At 32.7% G+C, this 18,662-nt stretch overlaps 2 protein-coding genes across 6 annotated transcripts; one reads left to right on the top strand and one right to left on the bottom strand.

Moving 5' to 3' along the window:
* The first annotated feature begins 2,587 nt into the window (after positions 1-2,587).
* LOC105162925 (nucleoid-associated protein At4g30620, chloroplastic) lies at positions 2,588-12,270 on the top strand. Of its 5 annotated transcripts, none has more exons than XR_016065469.1 (8): positions 2,588-2,808; positions 4,539-4,697; positions 5,155-5,251; positions 5,348-5,387; positions 8,181-8,252; positions 8,686-8,742; positions 8,845-8,984; positions 12,026-12,270. XR_016065469.1 is itself a non-coding variant. In XM_088880455.1 (7 exons), exons 1-7 carry the CDS (start codon positions 2,754-2,756, stop codon positions 8,920-8,922), a joined length of 558 nt encoding a protein of 185 aa, XP_088736581.1. In that variant the 5' UTR covers positions 2,589-2,753; the 3' UTR covers positions 8,923-9,149. The 5 variants fall into 5 exon arrangements, 1 of the variants encoding a protein (XP_088736581.1); XR_016065470.1 differs by having other exon boundaries at positions 11,982-12,270; XR_016065472.1 differs by lacking the exon at positions 12,026-12,270 and adding an exon at positions 11,576-11,787.
* On the bottom strand, positions 9,728-17,291 carry BRS1 (alpha/beta-Hydrolases superfamily protein). Its single transcript, XM_011081097.3, has 9 exons — positions 16,783-17,291; positions 12,266-12,373; positions 12,008-12,103; positions 11,795-11,887; positions 11,613-11,698; positions 11,118-11,518; positions 10,892-10,987; positions 10,140-10,245; positions 9,728-10,052 (listed from the first exon to the last, which is right to left on the bottom strand). Exons 1-9 carry the CDS (start codon positions 17,039-17,041, stop codon positions 9,909-9,911), a joined length of 1,389 nt encoding a protein of 462 aa, XP_011079399.1. The 5' UTR covers positions 17,042-17,291; the 3' UTR covers positions 9,728-9,908.
* Between the last annotated feature and the right edge of the window lie 1,371 nt (positions 17,292-18,662).

Raw genomic sequence — 18,662 nt, 5'->3', positions numbered from 1 at the left:
TATTTAACTCTTGAAAAAATAAACACTATGTTTGTTTTCATTTCCAAATTATTTGAGACAAGTCAAAAACATACCCAATGTGTTGTCATCATTCAAAGACACCTTATTTAGGTGTTTTTAACTATTTTAGCATAAATACATACATATATATACACACACATATACATAAATATATATAAAAAAGACATGATTTGACAATGAATAGTAATTTTTGTCTCTCAAAACACAACACTAAATATATAATATTTATTTTAAATTATCTCCAGAAACAAATTCAAACATACCTACTATCTCTAACACACACTTATTTATCTTTATTTTTCTCTCTCCATCTCCACAAAACACAACAAAACATTCAGAAAACGAATCCAAACATTATGAAAAACTTTCAACAGATTTTGCAAGTTAGATTGGCCGGATTCAAAGTCAAGTCAAGGTCGAAGTCGGGCATTTCAAGCTGAACTAGAGGTGGGCTGGACGAGTTTTCGATCTTGTAAAATTAAGTGGGCAGATTTTGAATCCGGCAAAATCTTTCTTCAACCTGCTCCAGTACTATTCTTATTCGTAATCCATCAAATATGTAAGTATTTGTTTATCGGCTATGTAGATTTATTATATTTTATTTTTATTATTATTTATAATTTATAAGCCAATAAGAAATATATTAAATTATCTATTTTATATTTTAAAATCATTATTTGAGGGGCAATTTTGTAAACTTTCTTATTTGAATGTGAGGAGCCCATTCATACCTAACTTGTGGGATTATGTTCCCACCAGCAGCTGGAACTGCTGTCCAGGTCTCATAGGCTAAAGATTTATGAGAGCTTAGAGGTAGGAAAATTCTTCAAGGCTTTGCCAGATTTCATATTATTTTTGTATTATTTTAAGGGTAAAGTAAAATGATATTTGTTATCTTTTTGTTATTTGAAAAATTATTAATAGTATCTTGTATTTAATTATCGTTTAATAATTAACCCAATTCGTTAGATTTTCATATATTTGTAGTGAACTGACCAAAATGTCTTTATAGATTATGATTATAATTTTTTTTATTTTTTATGTGGATTAAGTGGATAATTTTTTAAAATATTTTCATCCATCCCGTCCGATGTCTTTACAAATTTTTTATTTTTTTAAAAAAATACAATAAGGACAAAATTGATAATTTCATATGTTCATCCAAAGATTACAAAATTTTATCAAATATGAGGGGGGTATTTATAATTTTTTAAACAACAAAGAGGTACTCATAATTATGTAAAACCTCATAAAAGGTAGTTAATTGACCCTTATTTTAATTCTAATTATAGTATATAACGATTGAAAACTATTACATTTTTATGGATTATTTGTGCTTATTTCGTTTTATCAACAATAAAAAAAAAAAAGATCATTTTAGGTACATTATCTTCATCTCTTTATTTTTACTATTTTGGTTTATTATCGACATATATTTCACGAGAAAACAAGAAAATACCCTTATGACCTTACCGTTTAACCAAATTCTTATTGGCATGTTCTCGACGTTTCTATAATATTAAAATACACCAGATCATCAATTCATGGGAAGTTGGCATGAGGACGCTCGTGTCTTTCTGTGCATCGGTGCCTGGTTTTCATGATTCTTGGTCTGCTCAATTCATTGATCTACAGCAGCAAGTAGGGGTGGGCGTTGGGTCGGGTTTATCGGGTTCGGGTTTATCAGGTCGGGTACCCGACTCGTCGGGTAGTGCATAACACTACCCGAACCCAAACCCGAGTAAGGCGGTTACCCGACGAGTCGGGTACCCATCGGGTTCGGGTACCCGACAGTCGGGTTTCGGGTAATTTTATGCAATTTTTTTTCATCTACCGCAAGGACAAGCCATGTTTTTCATCTAACTGGAGGAATAGTTAATTAGGTGCACAATATCTAAAAGACTAAAACTCACCAAGCACACCAACTGCAATCAAATAAAAACCTCAAAGTATGAACAAGAACAAGAATCAAACAAAACATTCCTCCTCTTATTGACAAGAATCAACAAGAATCAACTGCAATCTTGACACCTAAAGAAACATACTGCAGCATAAACCTCAAACAAAACACTCTCTACAAAAATCCATCAACAAGAACAAGAATCATACTCCTCTTATTGTATAACATCAAGACCGTAGAAGAAAAACGAAACACCACAATCCTATGACATGAATGTTACAAAAACTGTAAATTATGTTCAAACAATATCGTACAACATTATACAGGAGAAACAGTTCAGTCCCACAGGGATCTAAAGAAAACGTCAACACATATATCACAAACAAACCCACAAACTATTAACTCGCCGATCATCAATTTTACATCCCAAGATCAAAACTTTTACCCATGAACCCCCAAAGCAATCAATTCCAATACACGAGTATCAAAAGAAATCAACAGAGGACTACCTACATCAACCATCAAGTCTGCATGATATTTTTTATAGGCGTTGATGTAATTATAAAAAAAAGAAAAATATTAATGATTAGTATAATTTCACTATAGTAAATGGATTTTTGGGTAATTATCTTTAATGAATTCTGATCACGCCAACTCAAGTATGAAATATCAGTTCTATTTGCGCCTATCCAACTCACAACAAACGTAGCTCTAAGATCTTGACAAGAATCCGCCACGGGTTAATAACTGTATGATATTTCGATATCACCTTGCTTAACCACTCTATCCACAGTCCACTCTCTGCTCTCCGTCACCTCCACTGTGGGTAAAAATGGCGTCGACCAGTGCCCTTACTTCTCAGTTCCCAAAATCTATGCCGACCTCAGGTTCAAGCTCTCTGCCTTTCTTCGTAGATTTGCTTTCTTGAAAATATGTTGTTGTCTTAAATTTTAATGAATCTACGCGCACCATCGCAGTTACTTATTGCTGAAAATTAAGGGTTTTTTGCTTTCTTCTTTTTCTTGATTATTTAGTGTAAATGCTGTTATGGGTTTTTATTGTTATCTCTTGAAGGGTTGGAAGCATAGTTTTTAGATGGTAGAGTAGTTGATTTAGCATCCTGTTTACTGAGCTGAATTGTTGGTAGACCCGGCTCGTTCTTGCGGGCGGCATCATTATGCTTGTTGGGAGAACTTAGAAGTGTGTATTTTTGGAATGTGTGATCTCCCTTTTTAATTTATTGGTTTGGAGTAGAAACAACTTGGCAACTCATAGTTTGGAAAACCGAAAGAGAAGAGAATGAAATCAGGCTCCCCTTTTTGATGGACAAGAATGAAAAGCGGAGGAAAAAATGATGCAATACAAAACAAGAAAAAACTCTTCTTTTTCGTTGCACAATTTTTGTCCAATGTATTGATTTTCACCCGTGCTGATTGTCGTTATAATAATCTTTGGCTGGAGTATTTGTCATTTATAGGTTGGTTATTAACTTAAAAATATAATTCTGAATAAATTTTGCATATGAAAATCTTGAATTTTAAAGTTGAGAGAATGTCCTGATACAATCTAGTAGATATGAAATGTTTCATTTGGTTGAAGCAAACCTAAGTTTGCCACCCGATTATTGGCCTTGTAGTTGGTTTCATGAAACAGAAATTGTCTGGTATGAGATAGATGATAACTAAATAGTCCAAGTATGAACATTTACCTAAGTATAGGTTTCATAAGCATGCTACTTAAAATAATGAGGGCGACCTACTTTGGGCCAAAGGAAGAAAGAGAAAGAAAATATAACATGATTCAGAAAAATATTGAAAATTTTGGCCTATTTTAGGACCAGTGACACCAGCAACCCTGACAAGTTTTATAGTTTTAGAGGGATAGGTTTCCAGTAACACTTGTATAGTACTTTCTATGACGGTTATAATGTTGGTAACCACTGTGCCTAGTTTAGGACCACTGTCCCTAAAAACATTGGGACAATGGTGCATTGAAGTTAAGTAGAATCCTATTAGTTACATTACACAGTCTGAATTTCTTTCAGTTTCCTAATTTTGCTCACTCCACTGCATGCATTAAAATGTGTAAATTGGTTATTATAATTTGGTGTTGTAATTTGCAACTGAACATCTCCTTGTCCTTCTGAAACATTAGTTTTCTCTAAATTAGTCTTGTCTGGGTTGGAACTAAAAGATGTTGCGTCCTTGGCTGGTTACATGAGGAGATTTTCTATTTTTATCTCCTCTCCCGCGTATTTCTAATCCAAAATTCATTTGACATGAAACCTTTAAGCTTATATCCCTTCACATTTCTTCACCCATGCCTAGCCATTTTCACGTGTGTGGTTAGCAAGTTCATGCATCATTGCAAATAAAGAGTGGGCCACAGGAAATTGCTTTGCCTGTCAAATCTCACTGCACTGACCATAGTAAACTCCTTCTCGTTGTACCGAAATAGAGGTCTGATTTAAACGACCAGGTACAGCATCACATTTGACACCTAAGGAAGGCTCTGTTGATAGTGATGGTTCCTATTTTCTGCTGTCATATTTGCTTATGTCCTAAGTTGACATGTAGTAGCATATCCTGTGGTTACTTATTTACGTTTCTCTGTTCAGACAGATTAAAGACCAACTCATCTCCAGTTGGCATATGCATTTTATCTCGATCTTGTCATCAGAAGCTCATCGAAAAACGACAACCTATTCAAATTTGCTGTCTATTCGGTGGAAAGAAAGATAACAGCGAAAAGAGCGAAGATGCACCTTCAAAGGCATGTGATACGCATTATTCTTGCCATAATAACAAATTAGTGATAATTATCATAATCTTTTGATTGTGGAAACATGTCTTACAATCATTATGTCTTAAACATCATTTCTTCTGATCCTGTTCCACAGAGGTAAATTATGAGCCTACCATGTTTTCTGTTAACGAGCAGTCAATAAGTAGAGCATGATTTTGATCTGTGGTAACTCAGACAGATTGTGCATTCTTATTGAGGTTGCTACAGAAATAAGGGAAATATTCTGCTATGAGATTTAATATCATCTTTTTCATTGAACTCGCTCCTGACCTCTTCAAAGTAGTGCACTGACAAGGATCAGAAAATGTGCAAATTGAACCTTCATTTGACATGATGCATTTTCCTAACCCAGCATTCTTTCACTAAAATGAACTTCTATTCCTCCTATGAAACTAGTTTGACTTTGGTTGATTGTCAAGCTTAGGCAGGTATTCTGGGAGGAATGCAGAATTTGTATGAGACTGTTAAGAAGGCACAAATGGTTGTTCAGGTTGAGGCAGTAAGAGTGCAAAAAGAACTTGCAGTGTATGCTTCATTAGACCAAAGCCTTTTATCTTGTAATTTACCTTCTGAATTCCTGGCATCAACATTCACCTTTTCCTTTTTGGGTTCTTTATACAGAGCAGAGTTCGATGGTTACTGTGAAGGAGAGCTCATTAAGGTACTGGGTTATTCATTTATTTAGTATTGTTTCTGGCAGCACACACACTTTAATCACATTAGGTGACTTACTAAAAGGGGGCATGAGAGTATAATTACCATTTCTGAAAATTTGTGTTCTTTTTGGTTTACTAGTAAAGTGTACATGAGTTGTGCATATTGGAAGTTTTTCTAAATTTAGATAACAATAAAATTTAGTAGTACTCTACCAGAAATACTTTCAGTTTTTATTAGATTAATATATTCCTTTATGAATATTCTGTAGGAATGTTTTCATTCCTAAGGTTTACTAGCCTGCGCATTGTGCGCCTTGCGCCATCGCGCACGCCATGGCTTACCATTAATAACTATGCATTCCTTTGATGCATGAATAAATTTTGTAATCAAGAAATAGCTATGATAAAAAAAGTTTAATAAAGAATAATTTCTTTTAATTTTTCAGTGTTAAATATGTACTTTTGGTTCTTATCAAGTCGTACTGCATGTATTTATATATACAAGTATATTACATAGATATCAAAGTATTGAATATATAAATTTGTTTGAAGTTTATACTTATTTGTTTTTTGGAATAATTCTTTCTTGACTATAAGTTTTCTTCAGTAGTTATTTTCTTCATTAATAATTTTCGTATATGTTCTTTGGGTGTATTCATTGTATTTTGGCTCTCTCTTATAGAAAAAGATTGAGAATATTACATATTTTGTTTTAGTTTGAAGAGAATTATATGCATGTTAACATGTTATATAAGTTTTGAGTTTTTGAAGATAATACATAGTTCCTAAGAATTTTTCTTAAAAATCGCTAGATGGATACTCAGTTCTTTTATGATTAATTTTGAATTCATGCATAGTCAATCTCTATATCTTATTACTTCTAAGTACAGTTAATATGTTTTGATCTAATTATTCAAGTTATTCATATCAAATAGGCTTATATTGGAAGTTTGTGTTGGCGTGTGGAGCCCCAACATTATAAGAAGCAAAATAATATTTTTACAGACTCCCTAATATAGATAATTAATGGGAGGTTTTTATTTTAATTCACACAAAACTATTCTACAAAAAAATCTTGAGCAATTGTGGACATTGGAGAATTTTCTAAACCACTTAAATATTGCTCTTTTTTTCTTTTCATATTTGGTGCACACATTCACAATCTATCCAAATGATTTCCTAATAGTTTCTGTTGTTGTATTATATTTTATTAATATATAAAAAACATTTCTATTAAAACTTTGATGGGCTCATGCCTGTAATCTAATTAGACGTTATAATCGTGACATTGGCTTCCAGGACTTGAATGTGAAATCACCACTTGAATTTCCTTGAGAGTTGAATTTAACATTGATTCGAGAGCTCGCATACGTAATTTTAAATTGAACGCTATAATTTGTTGCGCTTTTGACAAACAATTTGATCTCCGTCTCGCGCCTTAAATATTCTTGAGTTCAATGAACTTTGTACAGAGAATTCTTTTGGTCTTCTTCTCTGATTTTGTTATTCAATCTTTGCTTTTGTGTGTTTTAAATGAGTTTCAAGGACCTCTTTATATAAGACCATTTATATACGTGTTAAAGAGGAAGAGTTATGATATACTGGAACACCTTTGGATCTCTTTGTAATTTAATTTAAAGAGATAAATATCACATAGTTGGCATGACATGATTGGGTAATTTGACATTATCACTATAATATTTGTTTTTTCTAAAGAGATAAACATCAAATTATTTGTGTTGATTTGATTGGAAGTTTGGAACGTACATGTAGTTATTCTAGGCGCCGTTTGATTGGCTCAAATCTTGATTGCGAATCATGATTTGATCGCCTGAAACATTTTAATTTTGACACTTATTGCCATTGGTTTGATGGCAAAATATATATTAAAATATCAATTAACTTAACTATTTACACTTGAAATTAATTTAAATAAGTTCCAATGTATAAATAGAAAAAAAAATAATTGATAATTAATATATTATTTTACACTGTCATCATTCAATTGGCTATGAAATTTTACTTATGTACAAACTATTTGAGGCTTTTGGTTTATCTTTGACTAAAGTAACATATTTTTGTAGGATTTAATAATAATAATATGAATATACTTACTGTCCTCAACAATTACTTTAAATCTGGATATTTTAGGTACAACAAAATTCCCTAGAAACTTTCATCTTTTTTTAAATGAATAGAATAGATTTTAGGTTGAGTTTGTAAGTGTTGCTGGCTTGGATTGAAGTTATTGAACAAATCACATTAACAGTTTCTACCATTCCAAACTTAGTTCCAAACTTAATGCAGTCCTTGATGTTAGACTTTGACCCTGTATGGTTTGTTGTCTAATCTTAATAGTGAAAAAAAGAGTTGCCCACAAGTAGTACAAGTCTGCATTGAAATATTTAATGGCAAGTAATTAAGTCCATCCAAGATAAATGAAGTCCTTTGTGTAGAAGATATAAATATGTTTTGCATTAGACTTTGCAGCTGAAAATTGCAAGTCTCTCTATTTTCTTATTCTAAGATTTTGATTCTATGGCTTTTAGTTTTTCCTTGATGCTTTTGCATTCATGCTCATGATGATCACTTATGGCCATTTGCTTCCACAAATTAGAAGTGTGTAATATGCGCTTTATTGGCAAATCAAACCATGGATGAATTTGTTGGAACATAAGAGTGACATGGTAAATAAAGAATGCTTGGACACTTTAAAGACCAGATAAAATTGACCCTTACTTTCGTTCTTTACGTTCAATTTGTGTATCTACGGTAATCCTAATTGAAAGTTTCTTCAGGTAACTCTATCTGGTAACCAACAACCTATACGCACTGAAATTACAGAGGCTGCAATGGAGTTAGGACCTGAAGTGAGTATCTGTTCACCTGCTTAGTTTTGTGTTACTAATGTTTTCACATGCTGACTTCTCAGTTCAGATTTCATTTTTCATGATCAATCTTTATTAACTATCCAATGATTTACTTATTTAGATTAATCTTGAGAAGACAGAAGTTGTTCCTGCAAAAAATAAAAGTTAACCGTACAAAACTGATAGTAAATGTTTACCCTGCCTAATGCAACCCTTAACTACCTTGTAAGAGATTGGGCGTTCCTTGTTTTCTACACTTCAGGGACCATAGCTTTGATCTTGTCCTCAGTACCTTTGTTCTATGGACTCATATATCTGTTGATCTTACTGAAGAATGGGAAAAGTATTGGTTGGAACTTGACTTCTCTTTCCATTTGTTCCACAATGGCGATTTTGCTTTTGTAAATATTAAGAAATTATTCTTCTCTCGCAGAAACTTTCGCTTTTGATCAACGAGGCGTACAAAGATGCACATCAGAAGAGTGTCCTTGTAAGAATATTCTGTTTCTTATTCAAGACACATATAAGCCACACAACCCCCCTCCTCCCCTAATATTTCCATTGCTAAAATCTTGTATCCTTGATCCTTCAGGCCATGAAGGAAAGAATGAGTGATCTTGCTCAGAGCTTAGGAATGCCTCCCGGCCTGGGCGAGGGGCTTAAGCAATGACTTCTTTCAGAGGCATACAATGAGGAGAGCTTCAGTTTGTGCACTAGCGAAAGAAAGAAAATGTATGTACATTAAGTTATGTCTACACTCTCATCTTCATTCATGGCTCAATTGTGTACATGCAAAGCCTTCAAATGGTTCTTTTCACTATCATTTTGCCTCTTGACCCTTGAGCACTGGAGAAGATAAGGAATGAGAAGAAACTGCACTTATGTCTAATTTAACAACTTTCTGCTCATGATGTTCAAATAATGTACTTGTCACTGCCCAATTATTATACGCTTAAGCGTCCCATAGTTCGGGATGAATTTCAGCAACTAAGATGCAAAAGAACTTGTTTTGTTGCATGCTAGCGACCAAGGCACAAGATAACACAGCTAAAATGAATAATGCAGCAGGAATATAAGGTTCTGGTAAAATGGACGTATTTTTATTTGAGGTAAGTACTTGAGAAATTCTAAGGAACTCTAAGATAGTTAACTTTGGAATTCAACATGATACTTGAAAAAAGAATTGACAATCACCTCTTACAAACTTGATATGCATAATAGTTAAAAGTTAGAAGAAACATGTCCAATAAATTCTGTATTATGAATTGAAGTGATAGCTCCCAAATTGTCAATAGAAAGATAAATTTAGATAGTTGCCTCCCAAGAACTATTTGAAAGAAAATTCCCTTGAATTGGTAAGCATAGCTCTGTCACTTGCTCTGTGCTTTGGACTTATCTAAGTACTTGTATTAACTACATGTTTTTATTAACATAATTTCTGTAGATAGCAACAAAAGATTGATACCAGGTTGATGTAACTGAATCATAACTTAGCTTGATATCAATCAAGAATTATAATATGTAACTTAAATACAATTGGGATAGAATGATCCTATACATCTCTCTATTTTCCTTATGAAGCCATAACCAATTGTCTATGACAATAAGTTTCTCGATATTAGATTATTAGGTTCTACATTTGTGACACAAAGCCCTTCAAGAGTTTGGTAAGTCTTTCCCAGACAAGAATGTCCGAAAAAGTTCAAAAGCTCTCCTAGGCTGAAACAAAGGAACCTCATGGCCAGCTCCTCTGACTGTTGCAAATGTTAGTCCATCATAGACCTCAGTCCATCCCCCAACCTGTAAAATAAATATATAATCAGTTCTAGTTCTTGCATTCTATGTGTTTCAGAGAAAGAATGTTTTAATTTGCATAAATATCTCTACCTGGCCGCCAGAATACCAAGGGTACCATGGGGTTTTGATCTTGAGATTGAAATGACTTAAGGAAAACCTAGTTGCAGTCACCGGAACAACTGAATCTGTGTCCCCACTGCATTATTGACAAGCAATCCCCACTTTTAGAATATTATGGTCGTAAAAGGTCAGAAGAATAAAATAAAATAAGACAGTGCCAAAAACAGTTCTAGTTGCAGTGCCTTATGTTATGCACTACCGAGGCATATACATTAGGTTGAAATGCGAATTAATATACTAAATACCAATTTGAAATGGACTCGTAAAGTTTCATTTAAGCTTGGTTCATTAACAGAAGAAACCAAAATTGAATATGATTTTCCATTTGATAAGCCTTGAAGGTTACCTCGATTGGTTCTAGAATGATAAAATATGTATAAAAGAATAAAACTTCTTGAGCATGATGCACATTTGGCGCGAATTAAAGCTCGTTTGGACTTGATTCGATTAATTATCAAATTAGGATCAAAGATAATTGTCGAAGCTCAAGAAATTGGAACATGCTTCAACAATAATGTATTTGGCCCAAATAGTTTTGTTCATACCCCAATATATATTTTGACCTAAAGAGTGAAACGGACAGTGTAAGACGTAATCTACATGCAAAGTATTTGCAGTTTAACACTTGGTCAAAATCTTTACTGAGTATTATCTTCTTCTAAAACAATCTCACTTTGTGTAAATTTTCTGAGAAAATATATTCAGGGGGCTTATGGTAGTACCTGAATACCCATATTCTAAGCCCTCCAGCTATCAACTTTTTGTAGGTGGGGAGCATTGAAGCCTCAGAGTCTTTCCAGTTCCTTATAAGCACATCACTGTCATGTAGATAGTTAAACAGATTATCATCCAATGATAATTCTCTGTTCTTGGCCTCTTGAGCTTAAGATTTGATGAATTTTTCTTGTTTAACTTGCCTCTATGCACAAATCATATTTAACCAAGTACCTGCAAGCTGTCCATTTGTATGGAATCCCTGTAGAATTGGCATGCAACGCCTTCTGTACATCCTGCCTGTTGTAGTATTTCTCAGCATAGTTCTCAGTACACGGGTCGTATCCAGAAAATCTTGGGCTTATAAGAGTGTTCTTTAGGCGTGGAGAACGGTTAGTTTTTTCCCCTGATGAGTTGCATGTTGGAGTGTAGATACTGTACTGATCAATCTTACCAAATTCATGGTTCATAGCATAATTGATAGCATCATCACATTTCTGAGAAGTGTTTGTCGATCTGAAATTGCATGAAGTCATTATTGATTTATATGTTTGATCTGATATGATAGAGTGGCTCCACCAATATGTTACGGTTCCAATGTTATCATAGTAGTTGTCTGTAACTGCATTTCCAACCTGTATATACGTTTCACATATAATTGATTCTACGACAGTTTATGATTATGCCACCAGGAAAATATGGAAATTGTTGACATAGAAGTGAGCTTACGATGAATCCTTTCAGATTGATGATTGGATGAGAAGATCTGTTATTATAGTCGTATATTTTCTTTGCTAACTGGGGGACGTAATGCCCTGTAGAAGCATGATATTTCATGCAATTACACAACTGAGGAATATATGATTACTCCAAGGAAAAATATTCTTGCAAGTATGTTGATGTATATCTACCTGCATAACTCTCTCCAGAAATATAGAAATCTCTGTATCTGTACTGTGGAAATCTATGCATCCATCGTATGAGGAAAACGAGAGCATCCTGAGCTGGTGTCAATAAAAAAGATTCACAACTAGATCACTTGCTTCACACACAAATACCTGTTTGTATATTTCTAAATAAATGTTGAAACACTCACAGAAGGGGGTGTTTCCAGACATGAATACCTGTCCTTTTGTCCCCAGAATCCTTGAGATTGGAGCTTGTGTTTGTGTAAGAAAAACCAACGCCAGCCGGTGATTCAAGAAAAAGAATATTTGCCACTGTAAGTACGCAATGTTCAGACAGGTAAATGTGTGTTCCTCTGCTGTAACTATTACCGGGATTGGTTTAAATTAATTGTCGCTTTATTGGTTTAAATAACACGTTAGATCTACATAGCAAATGATTTCAATTTACTATTATCTGTTGACTGTTCTCATTACCTCTATTCCACGAGTATTTGTTCAAATACAACGACGAGCCGGTCTTGTTTATTCTGAATGGTCCTATTTCTTCTGATGCTCCATATGCCACCGACGAACATCCAGGTCCTGAAACAAAGACAATTTCTACAATCAAAACAACGATAACATTTATGAAAAACCAAACTCCTGAATCAACTTCCTTCAGGTACTTCTGCATGGGTCCTTCCCTGTGCACTGATTGTGATGTTGTGAATTGATCGAACTTCATGTTGTACATCTTCTTTGTACAGTATCACATGCAGGTTTTTCATGACATACATATATGTGATGTAGAAAAGTACAGCAGCTGCGGCTGGAGTTAAGACATACATATATGGTTATAGCCCCAATCGTTGCTCTCGTCCAAAGCTCGTCTACTTTTAGAATGTCCAAAAACAAGGTTCATTTTTGTTATAACAAATGTTTTTCTGACATATAATCTCTCAGCGCGACAACGATTGTTCGTTGGTTTTCAGGAACCGTTTTGAGGGCGTTGATGCGAAGATATATAATATGGGGGTCAGCAAGTAGCAAATCAACCAAACCAGAAAAAGATGTAGAAAACCCCAAACAAGAAAACCTGTTATTTTATCTGAAAGCAAAGCAGTTCTGCTGGAAATTCAGACAACCCGTTGTGTATCTGGAAGCAAAGTGGTTTTGCAAAGACCATATTTCTTGCAATATCAAAGTGTTGCAGACAATATGATATAGCATATAACTGAAAAATTCGATTTTGTCTATACGAGTTTGTACCCGCATGAGCTGTGAGCCGTTGGATCAATATGATGCCGTCAACCCACATGGGCAGCGAGCAACTGCACTAATACGTGTCGATCTCATTGCATGTGATTAAGCGACTGAGTTCACATATGTAACGAATCTATACGGGAGACATCACCAGGTCCAGTATAGCAACAAACACGAACTAGTTATTCTATAATGGACTGAGAATATTGCATCCGATCATGGGGGCAAATATGTCTTTTCACCTCCCATCATCACCTTTATGCTAAATGGACTGAGAGCAACAGATATTGACTAATTTGCAATTAAACCCTTTTGAGATAAGTAGTCTATCATTTTTTACCAACATTGTAATTTTCAAAATTTGATGGAAAAACTATACATGTAATGCAGCTTGCACCAAATAATGCTCAACAGGAACGAAGAGCTGTTCACAAATCTCTGTACGTAATAATTAACATTATATGAAGTCAACTGGTTTGCTTTCCCTCTTTACTTCACTATCAAAACAGATACATATAATAATAATAATAATAATAAGGGTAAATCATTCACACCTTTTGAAATTGGTTTAAATGGACACATACTCTCAATTTTTTTGCGAAATTACAGATACATCAGATTAGAGGTATTCGTATAACATATTTTATGGAATGTTTGTATAAAGTTTTGTTGTTGAATAGAGGGTATTTATAATCATACTAACTACAATCTTAAGTGGTATAATTGTAATTTTATAAAAATCGGAGTGATATAATTATAAAATACCACTTATTATAAATCGGAGTGGTATCATACTCCGAATTTTATAATTTTTCATCGATAAATACGTTTTCCAGCTTATTTTGTGCAATAAGTACTAAAGAATAAATTTTTTTTTATAATTTTAGTCTCATAAGTATAAGAACGACAATTTTGGTCATGTATCCCTTTTGACAAATTTGTCCTTTAATTTTATTAATTTCGCACATTGCGCGGACAAAAAAGGCTGGAAGTCGCTAATATAGCAAAAAAAAATAAAAATAAAAAATGCACGTAACCAATTTAATTGGGTAAACTTTTCTAGCCATTTTAGAAAACTCGATTATACTCAATATTTAAAGTTTTTAATATTATAGGATAAAATTATTAAAATAAATTCATAAATAATTAAAATTGCCACGATGTGCACGGGACTAAAATTACAATTTTTCCTAAAAAATAATTGCAGAGAATTCAGTAGCTGCCAAAAGGGCTTCTGCTTTTCTGGAAAAAAAGAAACCATAAATCCTTCACTGTTCATGAAAAAGAAATAACAAATCAATCCTTAATGTCGACTCTGAAAGTGACAAGCAGTGCATTTTTATGAAAGAAAGCAGGGGTTTCGCTAACATGCGCTGGTGGTAGATGGGGGTGGTTTCGTAGTTAAAAGAGAGGTAGGTCGAGCATGGAGAGCGACTTGCAAGGGACGATCATACGCGCAATGCAACACTGCCAAGAGTGTGGGGTTTTGTTTAGATGGGATTATTAATTACTAATTGAGCCACGGAGCATACTCGATTTATGTGCATACTTTAATTTTTTATTATATTTATTTAATTAAATAAATAAGAAAAAAATGAGACAAATCGTTTATTAAAACTGCTAAAAATATTTCAATTTTAAGTGTACGTTAATAGAACAAATCAGGGTAAAGAGGTCGTTATCGATACTAATATATATTAAAAAAGGGGAAAAGTATTATTTTAGTCCGCTAAGTATGTTTAATGTTAATTTTAGTCCGATAACTATGTCCATTTTTGTTTAGATCCAGTAACTTACGAAATTGCTTACTTTTAGTCATCTGACAGATTTTCAGACAATTTTACCCCTATGAGTGCATATAGACTAAAACTGCCTTTCAAAAGTTGCATATGAGTAAAATTGTCCGAAAATCTGCCAGAGGACTAAAAGTAAGCAATTTCATAAGTTACTGGATCTAAATAAAAATGGACATAGTCATCGGATCAAAATTAAAATTAAGCATATTTAACAGACTAAAATAATATTTTTTCCTTAAAAAAGAGGAACGTTTCATAATTTGTGACACCACCATCAATTTTTTACTCTATTGATAATACCCGTAACTTAGTCTTTTGTTCTTTTATTTCTTTATTGAAAATGTATTATATTGATATGTATTTTATTCTTATTTATTTTATATTTTAAAATATGAAAATTTATTTTTTACATGCATGTAAGGATTACGTATAATGATGGTTATTTTATATATGAAAAAGACAAATTACAAAGGCTTCCCCTAAAATTTATTATAATTATAAATACTCATTTATTGTTTGAAAATTATAAATACTTCCTAGAATTAACAGTTGTCTAACAAGCGATAACCCATTATAGAGATATTAATTTATTAGACGACTGTTAATTCTAAGGATTATTTATAATTTTTTAAATAAAAATATATTTTGTAATTATGACAAATCTCATTGGACACTCTGCTAATTTACCCTAAAAAAAATGTACTAAGTTAGTCAAAACACATATTTCCACCAAATTAGTTGCTCTAAAGTCTCTATTACTTAATAAATAGTATAAATGTTTTTGTTTACAATTGTGGAATATTGAATTAATTTGTTACTGCAGAAAAACTTACATTGATGAACTCCATTATTAAGAAACTATTTTTTATTTTGATTTTCACTAAAAACTCCAAATACTATGAGAATACTATGATGGTGTTTTTTTTTTTTTAAATTGGGGCTTGCATTGTGATTGACTGAAAAAGATGATGTGGTGAAAACATAGTCTGAAGTTATGGAACTAAAACGAAAATGGTCTGAAGTTAGGGGACAAAAATTGCCTTTAAGCCTTTTATTTTTAGCCAATCACAATGCAAGCCCCAATTTAAAAACTCAAATGCCTGGCATGTGACTTTTTTCCGGCGAGTGACTCAACTTTTCGATCAAATTTGTACCGAAATTGAGATTTTTTTAGTTTTACGGGACCAAAATGAAACCCTAGTAACTTAGGGGACTAAAATGAGAATGACCTGAAATTAAGTGACGAAAATAGCCTGAAATTAAGGGACGAAAATAGCCTTTAATCCAAGTTTGAATGTGTTAAATGAAATAACCAATCTAATCTTATAACATGATAAAAAAGCAATTTTAGTTGATATATATATATATATATATATATATGTAGAAGTGGAGCAATTAAAATCACACTCAAATACTCAATTTAAAATCACATATATACAAGAAAATTCAAGATGCAATTATGATCAGGACGTAATAAGGGTAAATTACAATGACTTTTTCTAAAGGTAAATTAAAATGACCTCATCTAAGGTAATTATGAATGCCCAATTGTTATTTGAAAAATCATAAATACTATGTGATCCTTAGATGGATGTATGAAATTGTCAATTTTGCCCTTAATGTATTTTAATTTTTTTTTAAAACCTTACAAAAAAAAATCAAATGAGATGGATGAAAAAATTTTTAAAATTATAAAAAATTATCCACTTACTCCATAATTTTTTTTAAAAAAATAAAATAAAGTTATAATTTTTAATCTACACGAGTATTTTGATCAATTCAACATAAAACATGGATGAAAACTTAACGGACTGAGCTAATTGTTAGATAGTCGTTAAAGTATATCTATTTCGTTAACCTTAATTAACCATAGTATTAATTTTCCTTTTTTTTTTCCCGAGAAAAATCAAAAGAACAACAAAAAAATTAAAAAAAAGAGGGGGAAAAACTGACCTCCATTGAGCCAAAGAACAAGAGGCTTTGTGTGAGCATTACTGGTAGCCTCCGTCAGCCAATAGAACAGCGCGCGCCCTTGTTGTTCATTGACAGTGACGTAGCCGGAAAACTGCGAGAAATTCACGGGCGGCTGGCCGGGAAGCGCCGATATCCGGTCGAGTTCTTGGTCTGCCGGCAGTGCGGCGAGAAGAGCAGTGAGTACAGAAGAGGAAAGGAAGCATAGCAGAAGAACATGAGGTCTAAGCAATACTTCCATTGGCAGTGCCAGCTAACAACGTTGAATATGTATGTCTCTTTCTGTGTGTATATATAATTGAAGAAACAGTGGTTCAGAGAAGTCGTAATAATGATGCAGCAATGATAGATAGGGTAGAGTTAAACTCTCTCCACACTTGCCACATTAATACCATTTCCTTGCAGTCTGGTAATCAGTAATGTGGGGAGAGAGAGAGAGAGAGAGAGAGAGAGAGAGAGAGAGAGAGGTGTTTGTGAAGGCATTTATGGGCTGTTAACCAAGAATTGATAGAGGTTCATACACATGCATGCTGCCTTATATAGGACAATTCCACCTATCTACCTCCACCCCCCCCCCCCTCTCTCTCATTCTCTCTCTCTCTCTCTCTCTCTCTCTCTCTTTACGTATATAGGTGGTCCAAATCCAATGCATGTGTGAAGAGGAGAAAGTGGAAACGTTAATAGAATTAGATATTTTTTTTTATTGAATCAATTGTAATTAGATTACGAATTTTAATTATCAACAATTAATATATATCAATTATTAATATAAAATATGTATAATCAATGAATATGGAACTCTCAATCCATATTACAAAAAATTTGGTTGTCCCTTAAATTATATTATAAATTACTGACATAAAATTCATAGTAAATTAATATTATAAACCACGGTTAGATAACATAAGATGTAAAAAATTAATTTTTCATCATGATTAAATAATATTCACTATGATACTATTTATGATCAAAATATTTGCTACTATTTTTAGCTGTAGCAAATATTTTGATTAATTTGACTTATAAAACAAAATTAATAATTGTTACGCAGCAATAATTAATTAATATTAATTTTTTAACTTTTAATTATGATTATTTATAATAATAAAAAGTCATATTTATCCGAGTGTCATTAATGGCAACTAAACTAAATTAATGGCAACTAAACTAAACTTCATTGTACGAGAATTAAAATTTGTGTTTAGTAGATTTCTATAGTTTAGCATATAGATAGGTTAGATATATATATATATATATATATCTGCTACAAGAAAATAAATTTTTTAGATTGCCATTATTATATAATGAGGGGAAAAATTTAAAATAATTAGGGGTTGGTTGATCATGCGTAGAGTGCATTTATTTATTTTTTTTATAATTTTTTTTACAATTTTAAAGTGAACCCCAAATCTTGAAATAATAACTGTGTGGAAAAGGGGAATTATTTGTTTATATTTGCTTTAGTGATAATTCAATTGATTTGTAAAAATTATTTGGTAAGATTCGGAAGATGTTTGACTCATTCGGCCGGAGCCTATCCCAATAATGGATCTTTGGATTTGATTATATATATATATATAGGAAAAAGTATTATTTTAGTCCGCTAAGTATGCCTAATTTTTATTTTAGTCAGATAATTATATCCATTTTTTTGTTTAGGTTCAATAACTTACGAAATTGCTTATTTTTAGTCCTTTGGCAGATTTTCGAACAATTTTAGCCCTATGAATGCATATGGACTAAAACTGCCTTTCAAAAGTTGCATAGGGGTAAAACTGTTCGAAAATCTGCCAGAGGACTAAAAATAAGCAATTTTGTAAGTTAATGGACCTAAACAAAAATGGACATAATTATCGGACTAA

Source organism: Sesamum indicum, linkage group LG5 (genome assembly GCF_026168435.1).
Source record: "Sesamum indicum cultivar Baizhima isolate 11 linkage group LG5, ASM2616843v1, whole genome shotgun sequence".
NCBI classification, from domain to species: Eukaryota; Viridiplantae; Streptophyta; class Magnoliopsida; order Lamiales; family Pedaliaceae; genus Sesamum; species Sesamum indicum.
The sequence above is the reverse complement of the archived record's forward strand: the minus strand, read 5'-3'. Positions and strand labels throughout refer to the sequence as shown.